At 46.3% G+C, this 26,126-nt stretch overlaps 2 protein-coding genes across 3 annotated transcripts in view; one reads left to right on the top strand and one right to left on the bottom strand.

Annotated features, from left to right (window-relative positions):
* The window catches only part of STX18 (syntaxin 18), a 62,815-nt gene extending 55,893 nt beyond the window's left edge, over positions 1-6,922 (top strand). For both annotated transcript variants that reach the window (XM_026034202.1, XM_026034203.1), the window contains exons 8-11: positions 3,211-3,269; positions 3,846-3,915; positions 4,165-4,245; positions 5,761-6,922. In XM_026034202.1, the coding sequence (XP_025889987.1) occupies positions 3,211-3,269; positions 3,846-3,915; positions 4,165-4,245; positions 5,761-5,856 (306 nt within the window). In that variant the 3' untranslated portion in view covers positions 5,857-6,922. The remainder of the gene's footprint in view (positions 1-3,210; positions 3,270-3,845; positions 3,916-4,164; positions 4,246-5,760) is intronic.
* Positions 6,923-7,720: 798 nt separating this feature from the next.
* NSG1 (neuronal vesicle trafficking associated 1) lies at positions 7,721-26,113 on the bottom strand. The gene is made up of 4 exons (XM_026034204.1): positions 25,972-26,113; positions 22,387-22,503; positions 12,717-12,827; positions 7,721-8,922 (listed from the first exon to the last, which is right to left on the bottom strand). Exons 1-4 carry the CDS (start codon positions 26,098-26,100, stop codon positions 8,722-8,724), a joined length of 558 nt encoding a protein of 185 aa, XP_025889989.1. The 5' UTR covers positions 26,101-26,113; the 3' UTR covers positions 7,721-8,721.
* Between the last annotated feature and the right edge of the window lie 13 nt (positions 26,114-26,126).

The following is a 26,126-nucleotide window of genomic DNA, read 5'->3' on the forward strand; positions in this document are numbered from 1 at the left end:
CAACTACTTTAATAAGTCATAAACTGTTGAGCTGTATTGCTTGCTGTAGTTTGCTTTACGTTGCTGCTGTGTGAATTCCTGTGGGACACGTTGATGTATGATGTGTTCTGCATTTTACCCCATTGCTGACTCTTTTACCATACCTTGCTGCTGCCTGAGACCAGTCATTCATCAGCCAGGATTTCAGATTGCAGAGGGCACCTAGCAGTGTTCTAAAAGAATCTCATGCCAATGGAGGGGTCTAAATATCAAAGGGACTTTTATAATAATACTTCTCAAGTGGATGTGTGCACTTTGTAAGGGATTAAAAGCATCCACTGTTTCCTTATTGAAAATGTGCCTTCTGAATTGGTTGTCATCTTGGGTTTTGCTATGACTGCTTGAAGTATGGAATTGTTAGTGCTGGATATTAGTGCTATTAGTGCTATAACTATATTAGTTATAGTTGTTCCTACAGTGCAGAGAGAGATGGTGCCAGCTTGGGTGTGCTGCTCCGTTCGTGTCCCGCTCCATCCCGTTGCGTGGGCGCTGGAGCCACGTGGGCATTTCAGGGCCCTCTCCCTTGGCTCTCCCTGCTGCCACTCCCCTGAAACCAGAGACTTCCAGTGTGAAGCTCAAGGGCTTCACACACAACAAGGACAAGGGCAGGGTCCTGCACCTGGGCAAGAATAACCCCAGGCACCAGTACAGATTGACCTACTGGAGAGCAGCCCTGCAGAGAGGGACCTGGGAGTCCTGGTTGACACCAAGTTAACCATGAGCCAGCAGTGTGCCCTCGTGGCCAAGAAGGCCAATGGGATCCTGGCCTGCATCAGGAGGAGCGTTGCCAGCAGGTCAAGGGAGGAGATGCTGCACCTCTACTCAGCTCTGGTGAGGCCGCACCTGGAGTACTGTGTGCAGTTCTGGGCTCCCCAGGACAAGAGGGACGTGGAGCTTCTCGAGAGGGTCCAGCGGAGAGCGACAAAGATGCTTAAGGGACTGGAGCATCTCTTGTATGAGGAGAGACTGAGCAAGCTGGGCCTGTTTAGCCTGGGAAGAGAAGGTTGAGAGGAGATCTGATCAATATGTCTAAGTACCTGAAGGGAGAATGTAGGGAGGAGGGGGCCAAACTCTTCTTGTTGGTGGCCAGTGACAGGACAAGGGGCAGTGGGTACAAGTTGAAACACAGGCAGTTCCATTTCCACATGAGGAGGAACTTCTTCACTGTGGGGATGACAGAGCCCTGGCACAGGCTGCCCAGGGAGGTTGTGGAGTCTCCTGCTCTGGAGATCTTCCAAACCCATCTGGATGCCGCCCTGTGCCCCGTGCTCTGGGTGTCCCTGCTGGAACAGGAAGGTTGGACTAGGTGATCTCTAGAGGTCCCTTCCAACCTCAACCATTCTGTGATGATGAAACCCATTTACCTCCCTGCTTTTTGAAGTGAATGTTTAGTGTGTTCAGTGATGCAGCTTTAGGGAGCACTCTACTCTCTGAAGGAGGTGCCGCAGACAGAGCGGCTGCTGTTGGAGCAGAAGCTTCAGCTCTTGAGGCAGAGCCAGGGCAGCCGTGCAGGACATGTCCTTGCCGGGAGCCTTCAGCCCAGAGCCAGCCTTGTCCTCTGCCCTGGTCTGGGGAACCTCTGCTGCACAAAGGCGCTTATATTTTAAAAGAAATTAAAATCATTTTTTATTATTATAATAAAATGTGTACGCCAGAAAACTAAGCCTTTCCCTAAGAGATTAACCATTACCTCTTTTAATAAAAAAAAAAAAAAAAAGCCACTTCCCACTCGCATCTGCCAGATTAAATGCACAAATTTGTGTCTTGTTAATGTGCTAAACCTGCCCCAAGCCTGCCGTGGCTGCAGCCCAGGGGGAGGTTCACTCTCCTAATCCAGCAGAAAATTGGGGAGGACACAAAGGCAGGTGCCCAGCTCGGGGCCCAGCTGCCGTCCTGTGCAAGGGGATGAGCAGCAGCCCTCGCTTAGGGGAGCGGAGCAGCAGCAGCAGCACGGATCCCCCTACAGCTCCGGTCCGTATCCCAAAGGTTGCGACGCAGCGATGCAGCATGAGACAACGCTGCAGCCCGGCCTTTACCAGCTCCTCTGCATGGGCACTGGAATAAGTTCTGAGAGTCTGAATACAGCTCATACAGCCACTGATTATCATGTTGCATCTTAATGAAGATTTAAACCACCCTGAAATGCCAAACTGTTTTCAGTAACACTGCTGTTAGGGACATTGTCCCTCTGCCTCCGAGCTACACAGCGCGACCCTCTCTGTGACTCGGCAGATCCTGAGATTCAGGCGTTTCCCTCCTGCTCCCTCCTTTCCTTGTGCTGTGCACAAGATGAGGCTGTTTCCCCATGCGGACCTGCCCTCCCCTCTGGGAAGCACCTCCCTTGCTCCCAGCCTCAGGCTTTGGGCAGCCTGGGAGGAGCTCCCTCCATTGCAGATGGGAGCAGCGGTGACACCCGTGCCACCCGCGTTTTGGCTGTGCAGATTCTGCTACAGCCAATTGTGTCCCTGCTTGTCCCGCGCTCCCTTGTTCCCTAACGAGCTCCAAGCGCTCCGGCACTGACGGGCATCCACAGTATCAAAGCTCATGTTCACTTACAGAGGTGCTGCTGTTTGCTGCCTTCCTAAGCTTACTTATTTAAAGAATATAGTGTGTAAATGTTGAATTTAAGCACTTGAAATGATGAAGAATATGGTATTTAAGTACTTCATTGTTACCCACCATTTTTAAATGAAATAGGTGAGATAGGAAAAGCCTGTGCATCTATAAAGTTTGAAGTACTAGATGTTAAAATATTTCATGTTGTAGTAAAATCTTGAACTGCTCTCACGTGCAGTGCCAGGGCAGAGATGACATGAGGAGAGTTTGAGCGGTCCGCAGTGAAAATACTGTACATAAAAGGGCAGTAGAGAGGCCCTAATTTCCTCCAATGTATTTTTTCTTTAGTGCAAAGGAACTAGAATAAAAATTACTATTTTGGCACTTGGTTCCCCAACTGGAGAACGTCAACTGTTGTAATGATTGGTTACAAATAAGCAGATTCCTTTAGGTTAATATGAGGAACTCCTGGAGATCCCTTTGGTTGTGACATCCTGTAAATATTTCATAATGAAAGGTGGTGGCCTAGGGAGAGCGGGGAAGGGGGTGTTGAAGGAAGTCTGTGGGGCCCCAGAGCTGTGACCTCATGTGGGTCCTTTCTGTTTTCTCTTCCAGTTTGAACAGGAGAACCAGAGACTCGTGGGCGAAATGAACAGTCTCTTCGATGAAGTCAGGTACAACTGGCTCTCCTCAGTGCTCACTGCAGGAGCATGAAGGGATGTGCTGTGAAATGGGAGTGTCGGGATCCGTGCTGGTCACCTGGGCATGGGTCAAGGGGACTATAGGGATCTATACGCTTAAAAGCAGCTTCCAAGCAGTATGTGCCCTGTACAGAGCAGTACTGGTCACATTTCAGAGCGAGGCTCACGGTCTCACCTGATTTTTAAAAGCTAAAGTTTTCCAGGCATGGCTAGTTTGTCTATCCCATGCCTGGAAAACAGCGGGAGAGCTGCTCACCTGGCTCTAAGTAGAACCTGCTCACGTTATTCCTGCTTGGTAAGATGAATTTCATACTTCATAGTAACATATAAAAAGGATAGGTAAAAATTAACTACTTGGGGTCCACTGTGTCTTCATCCAGCAGTGAATGTTTAAAGCCACAGTCACACGTTACAGCTGTGCCATAAACTGCTGCCAGACTAACTGTGCCTTTTGGATAGGCTCCTGTTAGAGGGTTGGAGAATGGGAATGAGGAGCAGCAGGAAGTGTTTGCACTGATTTCTGAAATGCTGTTTCTGTTCTTTATCAAGACAAATTGAAGGAAAGGTGGTAGAAATCTCCAGATTACAAGAGATATTCACTGAAAAGGTCTTGCAACAGGTTAGTATACCTTAATATTACAGTAGCAAATCTACCTTGTAGATTCTTCTTTGGGGTGTTTTGGTCTTGCTTGCAGGCAAGATATAAGATTAATGAATCTCTAATGCAAGCATGAAGGGAACAAGGGATTGTTTTTGTTTACAAAAGCAAAGTCATGCTGGTATTTACTATTTTCTCTTATATTCTTCTTAATATGTGTTCCTAATGAGCCTAGTGGGAATGAAAAATGCATTTTTTTTTCCATAACAGGAAACAGAGATTGACAATATCCACCAGTTAGTTGTGGGTGCAACAGAGAACATCAAAGAAGGCAATGAGGACATACGAGAGGTAACGTTTCTGGGCTGTGTCACCTCAGTGCTCCTCAGGGCTCAGGCTGCGCCCATCCTGCAGGCGCCTGGTCCTCCCTTTGGCCTTTGTGAAGACTGGAGTCACACTGGTTTTGTTCTAGTCCTCAGGCACCCCCATTTCTCCAGGACCTTTCCAAGATGATGGAGAGTAGCCTAGTGGTAACAGCCACCAGCTCCCTTAGCACTCGTGGGTGCCTCCCATGGGGGTCCATGGGTGTCAGGTTGTCCTAACTGAGCTCTGACCTGATCCTCCTCAAGCCAGGCAGCAATTCCTTTTGCCAGACTCCCTCGTCTCCCAGGTCTGGAATTCCTGAGGGCTGCTCTTAGCAGTAAAGCCAGCAGCAAGGAAGGCCCTCAGTGTCTCCCCCTTCTCTGTATTTCTCATCACCCTCCCCAGTCAGCAGTGGACCCACATTGCCCCTGCTCTTCCTTTGGCTACTTTTGCATTTGAAGAAGCCCTTCTTGTTGTCCTTGACATCCCTTGCCAGATCTGATTCCAAATAGGCCACAGCCTTCCTTATCCACCTCCGCATGCCCTGGCACCGCTCCGCTTCTTCCTCCCGCAGGGCCTGTCCTCCTTTCCACATTCTGTATCTCCCCTTCTTCTGCCAGGAGCTCCTTGCCCATCCCCACAGGGCTCCTTGTGTCACTCCTGGCCTTGGAGCAACGATGCTCCCTTGGACCCTCCTTCCTTGTAGGGCCCCATCCCATGGAATTCCTCCCAGTGGGCTTGAGGCTGCTCATGGACCTGCTTCCTCCCTGCAGGACCCCAAACTCCACCACTTCATGGTCAGAGATGCAGAGACCTGTGTTCACCCCGTGCCACTAATTTCATTTTTTTCCTTCAGTTTTGTTCATTTGTAGGTAGAACTGTTTCCTCAAGCCCACTGAGGGAACAGTAGAGGAGGTGCTAGAGGTGCCAAATACAAAACCATTCATTCATACTAATGTTTGCATTACATGAAAGTGTAAAATAGGTCCCCTAGTAGCTGCAAGTGTCAGTTCTAGGAGACCCCAAGTGTCTAGAAGACCCCTAGAAAAATTTTTGCTAGAATTGCTACTTGCTTTGAGGCCGAAACACCTCATGGGCATTGCTACCCGGTGGCCAGAAAGCACTGCTGGGTTTTCTTAGGTGGAAGATGTTTAGTAGAATGATGGAGAATTGACTTCTGATGACACAAATTCAATTTTGGAACTTAAAGCTAGCTTTTTAAATAAATGTGTAGATTTTTGTCATAGTTCGCCATGTTTTAGATGTAGTGACCTTGTCTTTGACAAAGATATATAGGGTTTTTTTTTTTTTTTTAATAACTGGTTTTCAAAGAACCTTTAGTGGGGTGGATCTGGAGAGGTGTGGCCAGCTGCCCTCTGTTTATCGAAAGTGATGGTGGGTTTTGTCTCTGAAGCCACTAGCAGTCCTCAACGGTTGTCACTGCTGAAATACTTACTGACCCTTTCCTGGCAACGCTAATGGACATTCCCTTTCTCCTCCCAGGCAATCAAAAACAACGCTGGCTTCAGAGTCTGGATCCTCTTCTTCCTTGTGATGTGCTCCTTTTCCTTGCTTTTCCTGGACTGGTACGATAACTGATTAAACCATTATCTGCAAGCGTTGGTTTAAGAACTCTTGACATGTTTTCTGTGGAGTGGGATAGTCTGACCTGCATAGTTTATGCTTTTTTTTTTCATACTGCTATAATGGAAGTATTTGCCAATGAATCAATACCTATGTATTAGTGCAGAGGGAGCTGATTACATTTGATAAAGGGACTTAAAATAAATGCTAATCCAAACTGCAAAGAACCAGAAATCTTTGAATCAGTTGTAAGAAAGCTGTGAGCAGCAGCATAGGCAGTAACAGAAAAAGAAGTGAGTGTTGTTTTACCCCATTTGTTGATATTTAAAGTCCCCCTCCCTGTGTACAGAGCAGATCATGTGAAAATTGTGGTGCAAAAGCCACTAGGTTGGTGCAAGCACTATGCCCTGTTCAGCAGGAGCAGTCTGCATGTGTGACCTCCACTTCTGATCTCTGAGACCTGCTTTAGTCAGAGATCAAAAAGGTGGTTGATTTCAAAACCAAACCAAAGCCCCCACTGAAACATTTTACTTTGAGGTGCAAAGAAGATAATACAAGAAAACAAATGTGTAAATGAAACATGTTCTGAGATGCTGGAACAAAGCCAAAGAATAGACAATATTAAAGCCACACTCTCCCAAGTACTAAAATGGTGAGTGACGTGTTCAGTGCAGAAGCACTCGAGCCGCCTCTAGATGCGAAGGAGGAAACTGGTGCCTGTGGGAGGCAGAGGGAATCCTGCTGCTCCCTGCAGGCCTGGGCAGCAGCGAGCTGCCTCACGGGACGGGAAAGCGTCACTATTTTTGATGTTTACTGCTATAATGAGAGAAACAAGTTGGCTGATTGTCTCTCATCTCTATTAACTTGAATTGCTTTGTTACATAAAGCTGTTTTTATTGCCTTAAGTTTGAGAGGAGATATGTAATGAATTGCTTCGATGTCGGATAATCTTCCTACCTTGTCATATCTGAATGGCCTCTGTAAATATGTTGATATGAACCGTTTGTTTGGCTCTCTTCAGAAATGTATCTATATAGATATGCCACAAGCAGTATCATCCTTATTCTTTATTCTGTACAGAGTGAAAATGTCAAAAGTTACATGTGAATTAATTACATTCAGTAATGTACTTGTCTCCTAGAAAATGCAAACATGGTATGTTTTGAACATTTTTTTAACATAACCTTGAAATTTTAAATGCAAAGAACAATTTGGCACAATTTATTGCTTTTTATGCATTCCACTTAACAAAATGACATAATAAAAAGCCTTTTACCAATATTACTGCTTAATGCACATTTCATATCAAACCTGGAGAATTAAGGAATAATGGTTATTTTTTACTTGTATTGGTAAGAAAATTTGTTAACAGCACAACTGTACGGGGGAAGAATTAAAGGGGAAAGGTGACCATGTTTGTTGAACTCTGTGCTGAGAAAGAACCCAGATTGATGTTTTTTCCCCTTCCATTTTGAATAGTTTCTACAAAAACAATGGAACTTTTGACATGTCCACCACAACCAGCACATCCGAGTAATAAGAACAGAAAGAGAAAAGGGAGCTGGTTCCCTGGCGCGTGTCCCACGCCTCTTTCAACTTAAACAGTCATGGCATGATTTCTGTTGTAATATTTGTATTTGAGATTTATAATAAAAAAGAAACCATGGCTTCATACGAAGAAGAGATGAGAAATCTGTAATTACAATGGAGCTTGACTGTGGGTCCACAAGACGATGCCCATCTACCTCTTTCCCCTCCCGAGCCCTACATGACACTTAAACTTCTTCACTCACGTTTCACATGTAGCTTCAAAACAGCCAGCTGGGTACCTAGATGCTACTGTTCCACTTGTGATGCTTTGTGTTTTAAAGAGTAGCAAACTGCAAACCATACATTTAACTCAAAGATAGTTATCATAGATAAAAGGGAAAATGTTAATGTAATAAGAGCAAATTTAGACATTACTCCATCTGTCATATCCAACAAATTACATAGTGGACTACATCTACTGTGAATAGGCTTTCTGCCTCTTAATATGATTAAAACATGTCATTTCTCATTAGAACATCCTTAACTTAATGAGTTTTTTTTTTACACTAGCCTCAACATCCATTACTAAAAATGCCTGTGTTTTTCCATAGTGTCTTATCTAGTTCATGTTTCTGTGCACATCCTTACCAAGATGCTAAAGCCACAGTGGAAAATGCAGTTAAATCCTGTTGACAGCAATAATAAAACATTGAGCATGCCGTGTTGCAGAGAACTTCATTATCACTTACAAATCAACAACAGTAAAGAAATGTAAGAAAAAAATGCTACCTCACCTATCTGTCCTTCCTCCATACCAATCATTATATTATGCTCTTGCTATTATCATTCTTGCTTGAGCAGAAATCAAATATAAAGATACAGCTCTTAGCGAAACAAGAGATCACTCTGGTTATGGCTGTGATGTTTCGGTTTGCAAAATGACCAACAATAAGAAAAAGAATAAATAAAGTGCCAGTTCAGACAACAGAACACATGATTTATCTAAATTTCAAGCCCTGCAAAATCCCATGAAGAAATCTGTCGGCATCCAATAAGTTACAAGACCATATATAACATTGGATTTCTTAAACATTGAAAATGGTGTCAAAGCTCTAAAGCGATGCTGAGATGCACCTTGTTTTATGCCCAGAAATGGTCTGCAGCAAGTTTTCGTTTGGTTGCTTTTGTTTTTTGTTATTTTTTTTTGCAAAGCAGTATCAGCAAACAGAAGCAACTGCACCATAAACATGAGTAACCTCTAAATTATCCGTAATTAGCATCAATGAAAAGGTCCTTAAAGTCCCTTAGTTACCTTCAAATGACATTGGGGTCCTAACGAGCTTATCTGAGCTAAGCTGATTTCTCTGCAGCCTCAGTCTCCTGCTCGGAGAGCTTCTCTTCGGACAGCACCGTCATCCAGGGCGACACGGAGCGCGTGATCGTTTGCTTGGCCAGGTTGTAGTGGTTTATGACCGTGTAAAATTTCCCTCGGGCACTGGAGTCTTGTTCCGAGTAGTAGTTTTCCAATCCAGCTGGAATGCACTGATTATTCTGGAAAGGAAAAAAAACAGCGCTTGGGTTACCTGTGGGGTTCCAGACACGCTGGATGGAGGCTGGGTTTTCTTTCCCTGTTGGGTTGAGCTACCTCCTCTTTGGTGTGAGATCAGACGAGACACCCAGCAGTTCTGCTGCTGTCACAACCTCCTGCCCTCTGCACTCCTCAAACCTCTGGAATAGAGACCCGGGTCGGTCTTCCCGGCACACGCGCGCGTGTGCCGGGAAGACCGACCCGGGTCTCTATTCCAGAGCCAGGATATACAACATGCAACACCCAGACTTATTTTTACGAGCGCCAAATCTCTATTTACAAGCCCTATTTTGCTGCTTTCTCCTCCTCAGCTAAATAGCTCCAGCTGTTTGTGCTGCACTTGCAAGTGCCCCATCTCTAGCCTTAGATTAGCACTTCAGGCACCTGCATTGGTTTGGTGCGACGTGGTGGAAATTAATACCAGTATCTTGGTACTAGAGCAGGGACAGGTTTAGAGCAAGGCGAAAACACCACAGGGGACCCAGCTTGTGTACACACAAAATACCAACTCTTCGTTTTTCAGAAAGATGATGATGGGCATTTAAAACCATCCTGAAATGCAACTGTGTAAATTCATTTCTCTAACGTTTGAGAGTACTACGTAGGAACTGCTGAGTGCTCCAAGTTCCTGAAAACCACCTACCTGACTGAGATGGTTAAATACCAAGATTGTAACTTTCTTGTCCTTTAAAAAAATCCAGGTGGACGTGTGGGCTGCATCAGTCTGCAGGCAGCTTTTAGCGAGGCCGGTGATGATGCAGCAAGAGCCCCAGGGGAGCATCCTGCCCCTGCCCCAGTTTTGTGCAATCCCAGCTCCCCTTCCTGCAGCTGCTTTAGAGGGAAATAGCCTGGTGGGACTTCCTGCCTGCAGCACTCTCAGGGCACCCCTGCCCCGTGCAGCACTGCTGCTCGAAGCAGCGCTCAGTTACTGCTCCGAGTTCAGCAAGCACGACTTTCCATTGGAAACTTGTGGGCACAGAAGTACATTCAAAGAATGTACTGAAGGACCAGATACTAATCAGATTTCAGACATGTCCACACTTACCTTAGGATCAAACCTTGCCTTAGTCAAAAAAAGAAAAAAACACCAGCATTAACAGCTCTTTCAGTTACAACTGTTTCAAACAGTATAAATGAGAAAAGCCAAAACATATTGTTTGGGAGGGAGGCCACCAGGTGACCTTCTGCATCCTAAACATTTTAGGGTGAAGAAAGCATCACATAGTATGAAAGAAAAAGGCAAGAATTGACTATATATATATATGTATTGACATATGAGCCTGTGGGTAGTTTCATGAGCCTGCCCCAGGACTCCAATGTTGGGGCAGAGGTGGCTGAGAGAGGCAGCGTTCCTGTCCCAGGACTGGAGCCTCCCCAGGTCCCCTCCACGGGCCGGCCCCGCTCGTGCTCCGAGGCCGCGGCGGCCACGTCGCTGCCACCCCCCGGCAGGATGAACAGACTTGGACACGGCTGTTACCTCTCCCAGCCCCTAGATGCAGTCTCAATTCCCAATGTTTAAAGTGGGGGAAGGGACACAATCCATGGATCTCATTAGTCCCAGCAGGGGAATTCAAATCGATGGGATATAATTATCAGTGCTGGAGACAAGGCAAGTTTCCTGCGAGCGCCCGTCCCCGCAGGCCCTGCAGCTGCAGCAGCAGCCCTGTGCTCTGTCACAGGCAAACACGACTGCAACGTTCCTTCCCTGCAGCCACAGAAGGGCCTAGGAAACGTGTACCAGCGTTGTTGTCCTGACTGCATTTGTGCTCCCCCGAGCCCGTGTTCCCAGGGAGGATGCACAAAACCTCCCTGGCGGCTCCCCTGGCTTCTGCAGCAGGTTTCTCTCTGCCCTGGTACAGTTTGTTTCCTTGGAGCCCAGAGCTACTGGAGAGCTACTAAGGGATGGCAGCAGCAGAAATGGGGTGCTAGGGAGCAACCCTGCAGCCCTGGTTCCTTCCCAGCCCTTCTGCTCCAAACATTACTTACAAGTTAAGGCCTTTAAGGCCTGATAAAATCCCAGCTGCCCTGCGCATCCCAAGGCCAGGGCTGCGCTGCTGGAGGCCGTGGGGCACGGACCGTCCACCACAGAGCCCTCCCAGCGAGGATGCGACGGGACCAGCTTCTCCTCGGGCCCTCTTGGAGCTTTGTGCCCAGCTGTGTCACGACACTCTCAGGACCAGGCAAGCGCAGCAAACACCAATGTGTGTCAGCACGGGTGGTTTCAGGCTCTTTAGCTTGCTGATCCTGGAGAACTCGCGGATTTAAAGGACCAAAGACACTGTGAATCCCAGCATTTTGCCTCTGAGCATCTAAGAAACTGCCTCCACAAACCCTGCACCTGGAGAGTAATGCTCTGTAATGCAGCACTCGGGATGGGCTGCGCCTTAAGAACGGAGACGGGACATCCACGGGACATCCTGCCCGATCTGTGTGTGAAGCACCAGATCCTAAGAAGGAATAAACGGCCAAGGGATAAACGGTTCTGTCAACAAAGGACTGGAACACAACTAAGAAACTGTCCTGCTCGCAAGTGCTGCTGATGCCAGAAGGAGAAGGCAGCAGCAAACAGCAGGCTGTGGCTCAGGGAACGAGGACGTGATGGGAAAGGACACGGAAGCTGCAGACAGCAGCTCTCAGCTTAGGATGTGCTGCAGGATCACTCCACCCGTGTTCCGGAGCGCTTGAAGCCAACAGAAAGCTTGGAAAAAACCTGGCCTCCCATGGGACACGGGCCCAGAGAGGTTTCCCAGCTTTCCTGAGATGATACAAAAAATACCAACAGAAGCAAAAGCTGAATCTCCCGAGTTGCAGCTGAGTGTTTTGACCACAGTGGTTTTTCCCCTCTCTCGAACCAAGAAAAGGCAGTAGCCTAAAAATGCTTGGAGTGACATCAATTCTTTTGAAGTGCCCAAGCGCCCGATGTGACAGGCACAGAAGGTTCTGCAGAGGTTTCTCAGGAGTGCTGAGGCACCCGTTTCTACAGGAATCATTCTGAAGTTACACCAAGTACCTGCCTGAATAGATATTCTTAACAGAACATGTAGATGAGAGAGAGTCATCATCAACGCTGCTTTTCTCACCTAACTGCAGCAGAGTCCAACCTTGCGGAATTTACAACTGAGAAATCAATGTTTCCCTCCTGAGTTTCAGCCCAGGTCATAGCTGGAGAGCCAGCACTATCATCTTGTAAGAATTATGTGAGCCCCAGCATCCCTTCCAGTTAGCCAAAGTATCTTTTTTTTTCCCAAATAAATGAATATTTTCCCTTTTTGGCATCATGTTTGGCCTGCAGCGATAGAGCTTGGAGGTCACTGTTCTAGAACAAGACATTATTTCTACTACCCTTATTTAACTTTGCTACTCCTAATGGACTTCCCTATTTCTGTGACACACCTGGAGAAAGGCAATTGGCTCTGGAATGTGCAAGATTTATCCTTATGTTTTCTCTTACAACATGTGATTTTGGAAGAACCATCCAAGGGTACGGCCCGATAAATAAGGGCTTTTAAATGGGTGCAGATGAAGCTGGTCTGAAGGACACTGGTGTGGGACTCTCGCTATATTTTTTAACAGAAATAATGGTTAACATTACTAAACTAGTGTGATAGCCATAATCCCCCTGACAAATTAAGCAGAAAAACACAACAGGAAGCACAGTGACCTATGAAACAAGCACAAATCTGTATGCAAAGCAGCAGCAAGGTTATGCAGAAAACTAAATACTCGTCTGTTTTTCCAGAATGCGCATGCAATTTACCTTGAAAACAAATCCTTCTGGACAGGTGTGATCATACTTGTAAACCTTGTAGACTACCAGGAACACGACACACGTTAGGAATGCAAGGGCAAAGAGGACCAGCACGGTTACCTGTGAAGGAAACAGAACACTCAGGTGAGCAAAGCCCGGCTTATTGCAGGGCTGTTTGCTGCTGGAGGCAGCAGAGGTCACTTAGGAACTCGCTCTGCAGTAAAATCAAGCACAGAATGAAATTGGTTATTCAGCTGTTGAGGGAGGTGAGAAAGAGGCACCCGAGCACCTCGGTCTGCCCCCTGCTCACAGGACACAGCAGGGCAGCTGCTCAGTGGCCCAGTGCACGGGGAGGCTTTTTGGGTTGCTTCTCTGCTCCGCACACACGAGGCCTCAAGGACACACGGAGGTGCTTGAGGTTTGGTCTGCTGCTCTTCCAGTACGTGAGCGATGTAAATGTGAGTTTATGTCAGCTGCCACTGGATAAACACGTTTGCTTACCCCTTGCCTGGCCAAGAATGGAGCGAAATGATGATAAATTAACACAGTGTCATCAGATAGTGAAGGTGACTAGCAGGGCAAGGAGAAGGAGAGTGTCCCCTCTTGCTAGGGGACGCATTCGTGTCACCCATCGCATACGGATGGTTACTCCAGCAGCCTGCAAGCCTGGCTGCCCAGGGCTCCCGAATTCACAGGTTAACCCGGGGCTTCCCTACCCTGTGGTGACTGCACAGGAGTCACTCCCTGCCAGGGCCATGCAGGGAGTTGGAAAACGCAGGCACAACCGTCCCTGCCGCAGCGGGAGCGAGGCCTGCGCCACGCAGCCCGACCTTGCCCGCGTCCGTCCGGGCTCGCCAGGGTGCTGAGCTTCACACCGGGATTAGCCTCGGGAGCAGACCAGCCCTCCCCGGATTAAACCCCGAGCAGCTGGAGCCTGGGCAGCCTTTTAAGTAACAGAGGAAATAAAATTCCCTCCAGGTTTCCTCTCCCTCTGGCCGGGAAAAGCACCGGATTCTGGCGTGGCCATTACCCTGCCAAGCTCCCCGATCAGGTCTCTGTCCTTCTGCAGGAGCTGCGTGCTGAGCAAACAGCCCTCGTTACCGGGCAGAATGTCCCAGATGGGAGCTGCTAATTTTCAAAAATTTCTACTCAAACGCAAATGAGAAGCTCCTAGAGATTAGAAGACTACAGAGCAGGAGTGGTTGAGCTTTTTGGGGCAAATTAGAAAAAAGCATCTGTTACAGCATTAAAAAAAAAAATGAAGTTAAAATATAACAAATTAAAGCACAATATGATCTGTATTTTAAATAAATATGGGTGAAGCAAGTATATACACCTCCTAAAAAGAAAACTTCCAACATATTACGGTCAGTTATGCCAAGATAGACAACCTGGTATTTTAGGAAGCAAGGAAAAACAGAAAAGCCCAGAGCCTCACACCACCAGTACGATAAACCTGGAACTGCCAGGATTTGCAGCACTGGCAGCGGGACTAGGGCTGATAGGGAAAGAGCAGGATGAGCCTCATGGACACCCACAGCGGGAAGGCCGCGTCACCGTGGCCGGGCAGCAGCTTTTGCTGCACAAGATATGGATTTTACAAGGATATCACCAGAAAATAAGCAAAAAAAAAAAACTCAGAGGGACAGGAAAGAGGGCAAGGAGAACCACAGATCAGAAAGTAATTTAGCAGAAGAAATATTAATATTAATGCAACTGTGCCAATCTAAAGGAGACAGGAAGCAAAGGGCCTTTCAGCTTCATGGTAACATATTCAGTTTCCCAGAACAATAATTGGATTAAAAGAAAAAAAAAAAAATCCCATTTCTCACCAGCCTCTAAAACCTCGCACTGACACCCGCTCTCCAATCCTAGTGGCCTTCCCCCAACTTTATTACTCGTTTGGGCAGCCAAGGGTTAACACGGGGGGATTCCTGTCCACCTGGGCCTAGTCCTGGGCTCCCAATGGCCTCCCTCCCGCCTCCCTCCTTCCAGGTGCTGCATCCCGAGGGAGCGGAGCGGAGCTGCGGCCCGGGCGCCTCTGCTCCCGCCACAGGCACCACTCGCTCCAGGCTGCAGCCCGGGCTCGTTTGCTTCCCGTCCCGCTGGCTCCAAGTCTGCACAACCCTCCCGTGTCCCTTCAGAACAGGGATAGGGAAGGAGGAAGGAAAAGAGAGGCAAGAAAGGGGGAGGTGGTGCCACTGCCCGGCTTCCCGGGCCTGCGAGGCCTATTCCGCAGGGCCTGGAGAAAGCGCCTTCCCTCGGAGAACCGGCCTTCCATGGGGGATGCCGCCAGCAAGAGGAGCAACAGGCTGGTCCTGGTCTTGTCCTTCTCCTCCACGGAAAGGGGTAAACGCTTCAGAACGCTTTGAAAACCACCCACAAGTTTCCAAGGATTTTAAATATAGTCAGGGCCCATCCTGCTGGTAGGGAATAGCAGTTTCCCAGCCATGAACACTCCGGCACACAGACGCGGCCTCAGGGAGAGGCTGGAAAGCCGACTAGCTATTTCCTAGCAGAAGGCAGCACTGGGCAGCACTGGGGTTACTGATACCTGTAACCCTGCAGTCTCTGGGCCCTCGGTCTCTCCCAGGCTCTGGAAGCGCTTTGGGAAGCGGTCACGGGAAGCCGGCGAGTCCTCCCTGCTCCCGGTGCTCCCAGCGCTGCGCGGAGCTCCCAGGGCTCCCAGCTCCTCGTTCCCAGGCAATCCTTCTCTCGCACTTACTGAATCACCTAATCTCATTAATGTTGGTATTAGCATGTAGATTTTACTCTCGTTATCTCCCATAATTTGTAATCACACTCCGTTTGCAAATCCCTAGCCAAGTAAGCCCTTGTCGCCTTCCTAACAGGCCAGGAGCTCCGTTCTCCGACCATCCTTCAGGATACCAGCAACCTGCGCACAAGGAGAGGAGCTCCATGTACAAATGACACAGATGGAGAGAAACGCAGCAGTGGATTTCAAGATGATCCCATCATTAATCCAATTCACTTCTCTCCTATAAGCTGAAAATCCTCCTCTTCCTTCTAGCATTTTTTTTCCTTCTCTTTCACAAATACCCACCACTAACGATGCACAACTTTCTGATCCCCGTTTCACTCCTAAGCCTGAGCTGCCAGCACATTTTGTTGCCTTCTGCCACAGCAAGGTCGCAAGCTAAACGTTCCCTGTGCAGGCTACAGGAAAGCTAACTACAAGAAAGCACCATGAACCCTTTCCTTAAACCCAGGGCCTGCAGCGTGGCTTTGTTTCTATCTGCAGGGTATCCTTTAAAGTTGGTTTTAAGGAGATCTGGCAGCAGAGCTCGGTGAACAGGAGAGATGACAAGATATTATACAAGTGGCAGGTTTCTGAATAGATTGCAAGTGAAGAGCAGAAGAAGGACAGTGTCTAGCCAGAAGCCATTACAGTAATCAAAATGAGAGATGACTAATGAATGAACTAAGCGTACCCATGGCAAAAAAAATAAAAAATAAAAGATCTTCAGACTCTGTGAGCATTTAGCCAAGCAAATTAAACCCGCTGGAGCTGACGACGACGCTGACACGTGAGCGGCTGGTGAGGAGGCCCAGCCGTGGAGGTTTGCTAGGAGATCCCGTGCTCAGCCCAGCGCAGGGTCCTGCGGCTGCAGGCCGTGCTCCTCCTTCCTCACTTTCCGAGCATTTATCTTGCTCCCATTTTAATCAAGCAAGAATGCACAGCAATATTCATCAACCGCACCAGCTATGCCTGCTTCTCTTCACATCCCTTCCTGCTTCTGTCCCCTTTTCTCCCCATCACACACCTCTCAGGAAGTGCAGAATCTACTCAGGAGCGCTCACATGGCTACGAGAAGGGGAGCTAACAGGACATCTTCACTGCTCCGTCACTGGCACTTGGTGTCATCTCACCTCTATTCTACATCCATGCATAACCTATGTCAATCGTAGCCTCTTAGGAATATGACTTTTGTTTCTGATTTGCCTGTAACCTTCCAGCCCCCATTTGGGGCTAAATAAAAAGAGTGAAGACGTGCATTTATAGAGCACTTTTCATCTGCAATGATTTACAACCAATTTATGCTTTGCTCACCAGTGAAAGGCAAAGCTCTCAGATGAAATACAGTAACTCTGCACAACCATTTATGACAGGAAATTAAGATTATTGCTATCTAATTTAAACTAAAGAATTTTGGGCAGGCAGACTGTAATTACAATAGATTGAGTCTGGCTACATCCCACAGACTGGAATTTGTGAAACATCACGTTGCCCTCCCTGCAAATGGCCACGGCCTCCATTCGACCTCCCTGCACTGAGATCCTGCAGCTCCAACTGCACGGAGCCGCAGAGCAGGGAAATCGGCTCTCTGCCTCCCGTAATGTTCATGTTTTTCCATCATGTTTTTCCTGTTTGCTCTTAGCCTGTCTGTAAGAGTCTGCACGCGAGAGGAGCCCGAGACAATACGGGTAAGAGGTAATAAGGAAGATTCAGCTTGAAAATAATGGCAACATGAAAGAACCAAAAGACTGTTCCCTTGTCCACGTGCAGGATTTGATCCAGATGCACTTATGCTGTCCTAGTCCTAGCTGTGCAGAACAGTTTGGTTAAACTACCGTGGGAAAACACACGGCATTTCTGATGGCTCAAAAGACAACAAGGTGCTTCCTTTCAGGAGGGCATTTCCAACATCACATCTCACACCTGGCTATGTGACTGGCACCTATCCATTAAGCCCAACTTCTCTGCCAGAACATCCCCATCAAATCTTCATGCTCCAAGAGGAGAAGGACCTTGGGGTTGGCTGTAACAAAAAGAAATCAAAGCAATCAAAGCACTGCCCTTCTCTAACATGACAAAGAGGAAGAAAGCACCCATTTGAGAACTTACCTGGAGATGACTGAGTAGTAGCAAAAAGGTCAAATGACAAGTGAAGGCCAGTAACAGAAAACGAGGAGAAGCTACAGATCCAAGTTCTCCCCAGAAAGGACAGCGCAAGGCCACAAGAGCCCCCTGCCTGCAAGGGAGCTGCTAATGAACCCCGGGGCAGGCTCTGCCAGGAGGCAGGTCCGGGGCAGTGGTTTGACTCAGCTGGTCACCACACAGTGTCCCCTTCACGTCACAGCTGCGGAGGAAGCAGCCCAGGAGCCCTCACAGCCTGAAGTGAGGACCTCGCTACCTCCCCATTCAAACTCCAGGAAGGATCAGCCAGGACAGCAATGAGGCTAGATGAGATTACTACATCCCTACTCCATGAGGAAGGGCTGTGTAAGGCTGCTTACACTGGGAGACAACCCAAGCACCTTCTGGGTCGCTGCAGTCGGTCGTCCTGCTCCAAGAATTTCTAAGCAGTACAAAGGCACAGGACACAACCCAGACGAGGAGGGTTCATGTTAGGCACCGGTTTTTACTTAAATCTCCCAACTCTGACTGTAAAAAAACTCCTTTTCATCAGGAATTTAGTCAGGAGTTTAATTGGAAATAGTCAGCTGTAGCTAGGAAAAAAAAAATAGATTTTTTATTTTTTAAAAAAGAAAAAGAATTTTAAAAAACAGTAAACATGGTTGTCCTGAAGTGCCTTTACTTTTAAAAACAGCGAAACAGCAACTATAATAAAAGAATTGCTACCTAGATTTTTCTTGCTTAAGCAACATAGGAAAGATTCAAAACCTAAAGCCTGACAAACATTTATACTTGTGAGCAACTTTAAACAGAACTACTGACAGCAGAAGCACCTGCCATTCCCAGCCCTACATGGCAGCTGGTAATACTAGGTAATTAACAAGTAAAAAACATATATTTAGTAAGTACTAAGCAATAGTTAAACTACGAAAAACAGGTAAACATGTTTTAGAGGATGGCTCCCTAAGACAGAGCAATAATGAGATATTTAAATATATGCAAAAATATACATTTTCCCCCGCCTTTTAAGATAACCAAGTACAATTCTAGAAGAAGGTCTCTCGTTAGTTCTCTTGCAGAACTTCCTTTTCGTGGCTGTGCCACGAGGCCCTGGCACAGGGAAGCTTCAGGCTCTGGCTCTGCAGCTCTGTCCGTGACGCCGAGGCAAGGACAAGCTCTGCAGAACTGCTGTGCCTTTGTGCAGAACCACAGGGTTCGAGGCACAGCACAGTTGCATTTTATTTAAACCTTGCTGCTTGGCCGAATTTTCCTGGGAAACTGAAGCATTTGCTTTCAAAATAGCCAGTGTTCTTTATTCGGGTTTTCCCAAAGATAAAAATTTCCTGCTTTGGTACAACAGATTGTTTCTGAAATGGCTGTGCTTGTGTGCAGCAGACTGTTGTGGCCCAGTTCAGCGGGCGCCAGAGCAGACATCCGACCACAAAATCCAACTGCAGTTTGTAAAAACGCTGTCCAGCAACGGAGCCAGGAGTTTGGCCCTGGCTAACTGATGCCATCAATTTTCTCCCGCAATAATTTCCTTCTAGCACCCGATTCATAAATCTCTTTTGAAATGGCAGTTCCAGCCATGCTGTACTGTTCTTTATAGTGGATGATTTACACAAGAGGAAAACCTGCCTCAGGGAAAACTGCTTGCCAGATGTGGGGAATCAGCTCCCCACATTACCTACACTGCCCAAAGAAGGCGGCTACTAGTTATCAATGAAAAATATGATCTTCAGTGGAAAAAAAAAAAAAAAACCCACATTATCTTTGGTGTGATTACTGCTGTAAAATTAAAGGTTTCACAGAATCATTAAATCTTCGCATTTTGACCTGCAGGGATACTTGGAACAGATTCTGATTTGAATTCAGAACTTAGCACCCAAATCCACCGCGTTTCCCTGTGTCAACATTCTCAGCCCTGTTGTTAGATCTGCTCACCACGTGCACTGAATGCAGAGAACTCTCTTACTCACTCGGCTGCTAAAACACCACACGATCTACTTGCCATAGGCACGTGCTGGAGGGGCTGCATTTACCATAACGCCTAATTTCTCAAGAAAATTGAGCTTCAGATGATCTGCACTACTGAGTCCCCCAAATGCTATCAGCTTTGTCCTTATTTAAGGCCTACATCCTAGAATACACATCTGAATTATTAGCAAATATGAGGGACTGTTTTTATTCTTAGTGTAACATTTGATTTTGCATCTTGTGGCAAGCTTATGCACTGGTGATGCAGCATATTAAACCCACTAAAACAGCTTCTGATTTTTTTTTCCAAGCCAAAGTCAATATTCCACTAGTTAAATAATGCATTTTATAATTATAGCAAATATTTAATTTTCAAACAAATATCATTTTGTTCTCTCAGAATCTACAGCAGCCATTAACACGATAGTTCACAATTAATAAGGACCCAGGAGAAAACCTCACACAATCAGTACTTTTCATCTACATATTTATGAAAAAGCATCAATTATTCATGAAATATTTACTACTGGGAGTGGTGAATATGACAATCATGCCTGCTTTTTAAAATGTTACAAGCAGCATTAATTTAATTCAAAAGCTGTTGCATAGGAATTAAGGAACATTTGGAGGACCCGATTGTGCTGCATAAAACTATTGTTTTCAATTAATTGAACCACAGTTTTCCTAATTGATCAGCCCCCACGCCCTGCTTTCCAAGCCTAGACTTAGAGCCACGGTGTGAATCATCATGCAAGTCCCAAGAGAAGCCAGATCTCCCTGCAACCTCCCTCTGATGCAGCAGTTACCTAGCAGCAGAACCTAGCAACCCTGTAGCAGGAGATTAATCCCAGAGTGATCATCACAAAGTAATATCTAAGAGACATTTTAAGCATGCCATCCAAAGAGACATAAAAATGCAACAGCAAAATGCTCTGGCATCTAACGTTCAGCCACGCAAGCTGGAAATGACTACGCAGCAGCATGACAAGGTATTTATTTGTTATTCTTTGCTCAGCTTTCCCGAAGACAGATCTACAAAGAGATGTATGTTCTTAGGTAAAACATTTAGATCAGCTGAGACGCTTTAAAATCCTTCCTCATCTACAATTTAATCTTATAAAGTACCTTACTCCCTACATTTCTGCTATTGTTAAGTGCAAAATACCCAAGAATAGAGGCTTCTCAATAGTCTGGAACTTAAATCCTTAGCAGGATTTTGAGACTAAACACTCTCTCACTTGCAGTGTTACATGCATTTTCAGAGTCCCTTTTAGAGTCCTTTCAAGCTCAGGACTTGCACAAAGGGGAAAAAGAGCCCCAAATCCTGAGATGTCTGTCTGCATCTTACCCAATGACATATAAACCTCACCTGAGAGAAGAGCGGGTGGGGGTTAATCTCAAGGACTACAACTGTGGATTCAGGATGATAAAGAGAAAGCAAGAGTCAGAATTCCCAGAGGAATGTTCTGAGGGATGGGATGTCCTTGCTCCAAATCAAATGAAGAAAAAAATGGAACTAGGCCTCATTTCCTCAGTAAATCCCTGTCACACGCCATGACATCTTCTGTTAGTCAGTCTGAGCGAGTTCACTACACACAAAGAACCTACAGATTTTGTTATAAGGATGAAGACTCTATCAGGTGCTCCACACTAAAATATCTGGCAGCAATTCCGGGTACAGCTGTATACACACATATGTATAACGTATACATTTCTGAATGTAAGTTTGGGTTTAGGGAGCTTTTAAAAGCATGAGCCAGGTACAATTCCTGTGTTTCACTCTTCACATTATAGAGTTAGAATCATTGGGTGCATCCTAAAATTCCCATCACCCAAACAGAGCTCACAAACAGAGCTCACATACAGAGGTGCTATGTAATGAGAATACATATTTTTCTTGCAACCTGGTGTTTCTGTTCAGGCTAAATATGAGGATTTACACCCATGTTTGTACCTGTGCACTGAACAGCATGGTTGCCCACTGTTTTAAAGATGCCTTGGCATCCTTGGGTAGGATGCCTCATTAACAGCACCAGAAAATGATGGTCTTCGTTTATTAAGACAAAAGGTACGAAAACATGATCAGAAGTGCAACCTTTCCTGCTTTGCTTTGCTCATATCGAGCAAGAAAACCTGTTCTCCAGTGAGAAACAGGAAAGGTGGCTCAGTCCTTGCATCAGCTAAGCTCCCAGCTTTCCCCTGTGACTGCTCAAGGGAATGAGAGTGTGGGCACCCAGGAGCAGACCAAGTCACTGATTTAAGCTGAACCACCAGCCTCCAGCAACAGTCGTCACCAAGCTGAAAGGGACAAGGAGACCAGGAAAATTGATAGCAAGGAGCTCTGGTGCATATCCCTTGAGCTGCCAAGTCATACATTAAACTGTAAAGAAATACATAATGGAATATGACAGTGCTTATATGAGAATGGTTTGGCTACAGAAGAAAGATAACAAGCCAAAAAGAAAACAGATACTCTTGTGGTTCTTGCCCTTCAACACAAACAGGAGCTTTATCCATGTACAGTAACTGTGCACAGCCCACACAGACACCTGGCAGCAAAGTGCCCAAATCCACCCACGGCCAGAGGTGCCTTCTGAACTGACCTGCCAGGGAGGAATTAAAAGCAATAATGCCGCCGGATTCTGTTTTTTATTGCTAAGGACTGAACTATTTTAACATCGATTTTTTTCCATTTATTTTTCAGCCAGACCTGCAACAGCCACTGTGTTAGCAAAAGCCAGTTTTGACTACAATCAGTAATAGATTTTAAGCACTTCTATGAGCACAACGGAGTCATTATCATCTACAGATAACACTGCTTACCTTAAATCTTTCTGAGACCCCTTCAGTGATGCTGATTGTGAATTCAGCTATTTTCGGAGTACGGAATTTGCCCTTCTTACGGTCAGGTTCATATTCTGTTTTCGTTTTGACCACAACCTTAAAGAAAAAAAAATGAAAGAAAAAAAAGAAAATCAAAAAGCAAGCGGTCAGTACCTTATTAAAACATCCTCAGGTGAATTTGCCAACCTCAAAACTAACCATCTTCTTATTTACTCAAGAATTAACTAACTTACCAGGAAACAAATTTCCCCGAAGCTTAACAGTGCTTTTATTTCTCTTATATGTCCACAAGAGCTTCCAGCACAATACTAGGCATTTTTTCCACCATTACTAATTGCTTTATGGAAGCTGTAAGTTGCTAGTTATTTTTTTTTCCTATTTATTGTTTTCAAAGCAATCGCCAGTAAATTTTCTCTCAAAGTATTTCTCAAAAGTTCAAGATGGTTTTTTAGTTCATCTGCCTCTGTGCTGCTATAGCACACAGACATTTATTTACTTCAAATACAAACGTACCATGAAACATAAACTTCCTCGTGCTGTTTGTATGGTTTGAGAGCAGCCACTTCCATCTGCTTCAGGAGATTCATAATAATGTGATTCAAACCTCAGACCAATAGGATCAGAGGGTTATTTAAGGGGGCCCTTAGAAATGTACCATCAGTAGCAATATTCTTCAATGGCACCATTTTGAGTTTGAAAGAAGAGAAACGACCCACCTAGTTGCTGTTCCATATGTGAGAGAATGTGGCTCTTTGCACTGCACCTGTAAATTCTCAGATGACTTGGGCATTATTTGCTATAAGCAACAAGATGCACAGAAATCTTCACGAGTTTAGTTCCGTTTACCTCCTGCTATGAGCTATTGCCCCAAGCCATAAAATGCAGCATCTTACCTGTATTCCTAAAATATTCATTACCTCCATCACATCTCTAGTGCTCTCCTAGGCATTCTAGCTGTACAAAATCTTCACCTACATAGCCTATTTGCCTCACTTATACAGACAAGTCTTATACAGATTTTACCACCTTTTCAAAGTATCACTCTCAAAATAGTGAGCTGTTTATTGTACCAATTGTGCTGTTTAGATTTACTTTTCTTTTTTTCCTGAGGTTTCAAATAATAAATATGCAATTCCTTTTAAACTGTTAGAATTGGTTGTTACCTTATGCTATCAGATATTATTGTGTCACTGTTGCCTCTGGCAATAATGTTATTGTGAAATTAGGATTGTGACACTTACAGGTAGCCGGGTACTGAAATTGAAGCTTCTGGTTTGCCTGCCCACTCCTCATTCCCCAGAAATGGTATCTTGAGAATGCAGTTGTGCCTAGGCTCAGTACCATAAAGCTTGATTAAAAATTTTAACCTTAAAAATGTTTCAAATGTTACAAAGATATATACAGGACACAAAGAAGTTTCTAAATCTATTTTCAGCTATGGTTATAATAATTATAATTATGTAACTTTCTGCATGCCCAACAGTAACACAGGAGCAAACTGAAGATTTTTGGAGTGTTTTTAACATTTTACTTCCCTTCCTCCCCCTTATGTTGCATAATATCAGGCAACTCGCATCACATTCAGTTGCTATTGAGCTGAACATACAGTTCTATCTGCTTGGTTATGTAACGTCTTCTTTTGTTTAACATACCTAAAAATGAATTCAAATCAATTCATCCACTTAATTTAGAAGCTGTCAAAACCATCAAAATCACCTTTGTGCTACAGTCACTACTATCCTTGAAGCTGGGCTCCTCTGCCATCCTGGAGCCTTGTCAGTGAATAATAAGCACAGATATGAGAAGCATGTACTCCTATTTATTATACATGAGCGTCTTTGTACTTGAGAATTCGCTTTGTGTGTCAATCCTGCCTTACTACGTTGCCTGTTTTTCACATCCACTGCCCTACTGCCTTTTCGACCACAGCAACCAACAAAGAAACACTAACATGGCTTAGGAGGCAGCCACAGAACAAAGCCAGGAGAGCTCCTTATTTTCCCCTCCATGTCTGCAGAAGGAAGGGAAAATTGCTGCCCAAAAGGACAGTTGGGAGAGCAGGAAAGCCAGGCAGAGCGCCTGTTCCTTAGGTTTTGGGTCCAGCTGCGTGGCTTTGTTCAAGGAAAACCTGGGATGGGTGGGAGGGGTCCTGCCTGGCACGTCTTTGTCAGCACAGGAGCAACGGGAACAGCGTGGATCCTGCAACAGGATGGATGGCACTTGAGCTAAATCCCGGGCCACACTGAGACCTGCGTGACAGCGGAGTAACGTAACTAATACCTCTGGTTGTCGGTCCTCAGTAACCAGCCATGTCTAGTCACCAGTTGGCAGGATACTGAGCACATGGGACTTAAGTTGTTGTAAAGCCTCAGGGTGGATTTTGGTCCTCAGCTGTGGGATTTACATCCATGTAACTCCGGGTAAAAAACAGGCCCCAAGGCTCCAGAGCAGCTGCTATGGCTTTACTGTATTTATGCCTGCCAAGTGGCCATCACGCTCAGAACAGAGGCATTAAAATGGAGATCACAAATGTAGTTGTACTGCCTGCAAGCAACATGGTACACAGCACCAAAGGAATCCGAATTCTCTACCCTTAACAAAAGGATATGTGATTGTTTCAAGCTACAAGGCTTAAAATCAATCTATCTAAAAAAATAAAAGCTAGCTAAAGGCTACCTATCATTTCATCTCAAAATAAAACTGAGCTCTTGGAAGACATGAAGCCAAAACGAAAAAATCATCCTGAAAATCATTTAAAAGCTAGTACTGACCATTCCCCAGTTCAGCTGTTCATTTTCCAATGATCATACAGCTCTTTGCCAGCTGCATATCTGAGAAATCAATACCTGAAAGGGTATCCTGCTACTGGATGCAGCAGCATGTTACTTACAGCAGCATTTAATAAATTACTGCGAGGGGAAGCAGCGTATTTACCAGCTACCGCATCCTTTTACCTACGCTAAATCCCTAGCATAGGATGAAGAAAGCGGCATCCATGCCGTAAGCAGCACCTCGGACTGTTCCGCATGGCCAAGGACCATCCGAATCCCCTACGTGGGGTGTTGGGGATGAAGCACCTGCAGGGAGAAGCGGGGCAGGGTGTCCCCATCTCGCTCTTTCAGGGGGTGCCGGGTCCCACCGAGGCGGGCAGGGAGCGGGAGCCCTGGCCAGGCTGCATGGAGCCTTAGGCTGGATGTTGGATGGGCGCCTTAGGGACGGAGTGCCGCCTTCCCGAGGGAGCAGCGCCTTCCCGCTACGGGAGGTGTCTCACGACGGAGCAAATCCATGCAATCCACAGGGCACATCCAGTACCTTCCAGATCCTGGAAGGCTTGGAACAAGAAGGGATACGCCAGGCAGCATGGAGACCTACGTGCCCATATTCCTGCGGGCAGCACGGGGATCCAAGCACACTTACAGCTCCCGTTTTCCCTACTTTTCGCCACGATCGCCGGGGTGACTTGGCTGCGGATCGGTGCGCGGGGGGCTGCTCGGCGGAGCGGCCGCTGCGGGAGGCGCCGCGCGGCCCCTTTGTGCGCTGCGGAGCCCGGCCCGGCCGCCCTACCTTGTCCGGCGGCGGGAACTGCAGCTGGTTGACGTCGAGCGGCGTGATGAGGGGGATGGTGTCGAAGCCATCCTCCAGCAGCGGCTGCTTGGTGCTCTTGTCGCTGAAATTGTTGCCCAGCTTCACCATGGTGGCGGCGGCGCGCGGCTCCCTGC

Source organism: Nothoprocta perdicaria, unplaced genomic scaffold, assembly GCF_003342845.1.
Source record: "Nothoprocta perdicaria isolate Ctin4 unplaced genomic scaffold, notPer1 scaffold_14, whole genome shotgun sequence".
Taxonomy (NCBI): Eukaryota; Metazoa; Chordata; class Aves; order Tinamiformes; family Tinamidae; genus Nothoprocta; species Nothoprocta perdicaria.

What these genes read in the sequence shown, in the direction of transcription:
- NSG1 (XM_026034204.1), bottom strand. Translation starts at nt 26,100, where the DNA reads ATGGTGAAGCTGGGCAACAATTTCAGCGACAAGAGCACCAAGCAGCCG. An exon ending in AGTTCCCGCCGCCGGACAAG is followed by an intron (nt 22,504 to 25,971) that starts GTAGGGCGGCCG and finishes TTTTTCTTTAAG; the next exon opens with GTTGTGGTCAAAACGAAAAC. An exon ending in CAGAAGGATTTGTTTTCAAG is followed by an intron (nt 8,923 to 12,716) that starts GTAAATTGCATG and finishes TTTCCTTTCCAG; the next exon opens with AATAATCAGTGCATTCCAGC.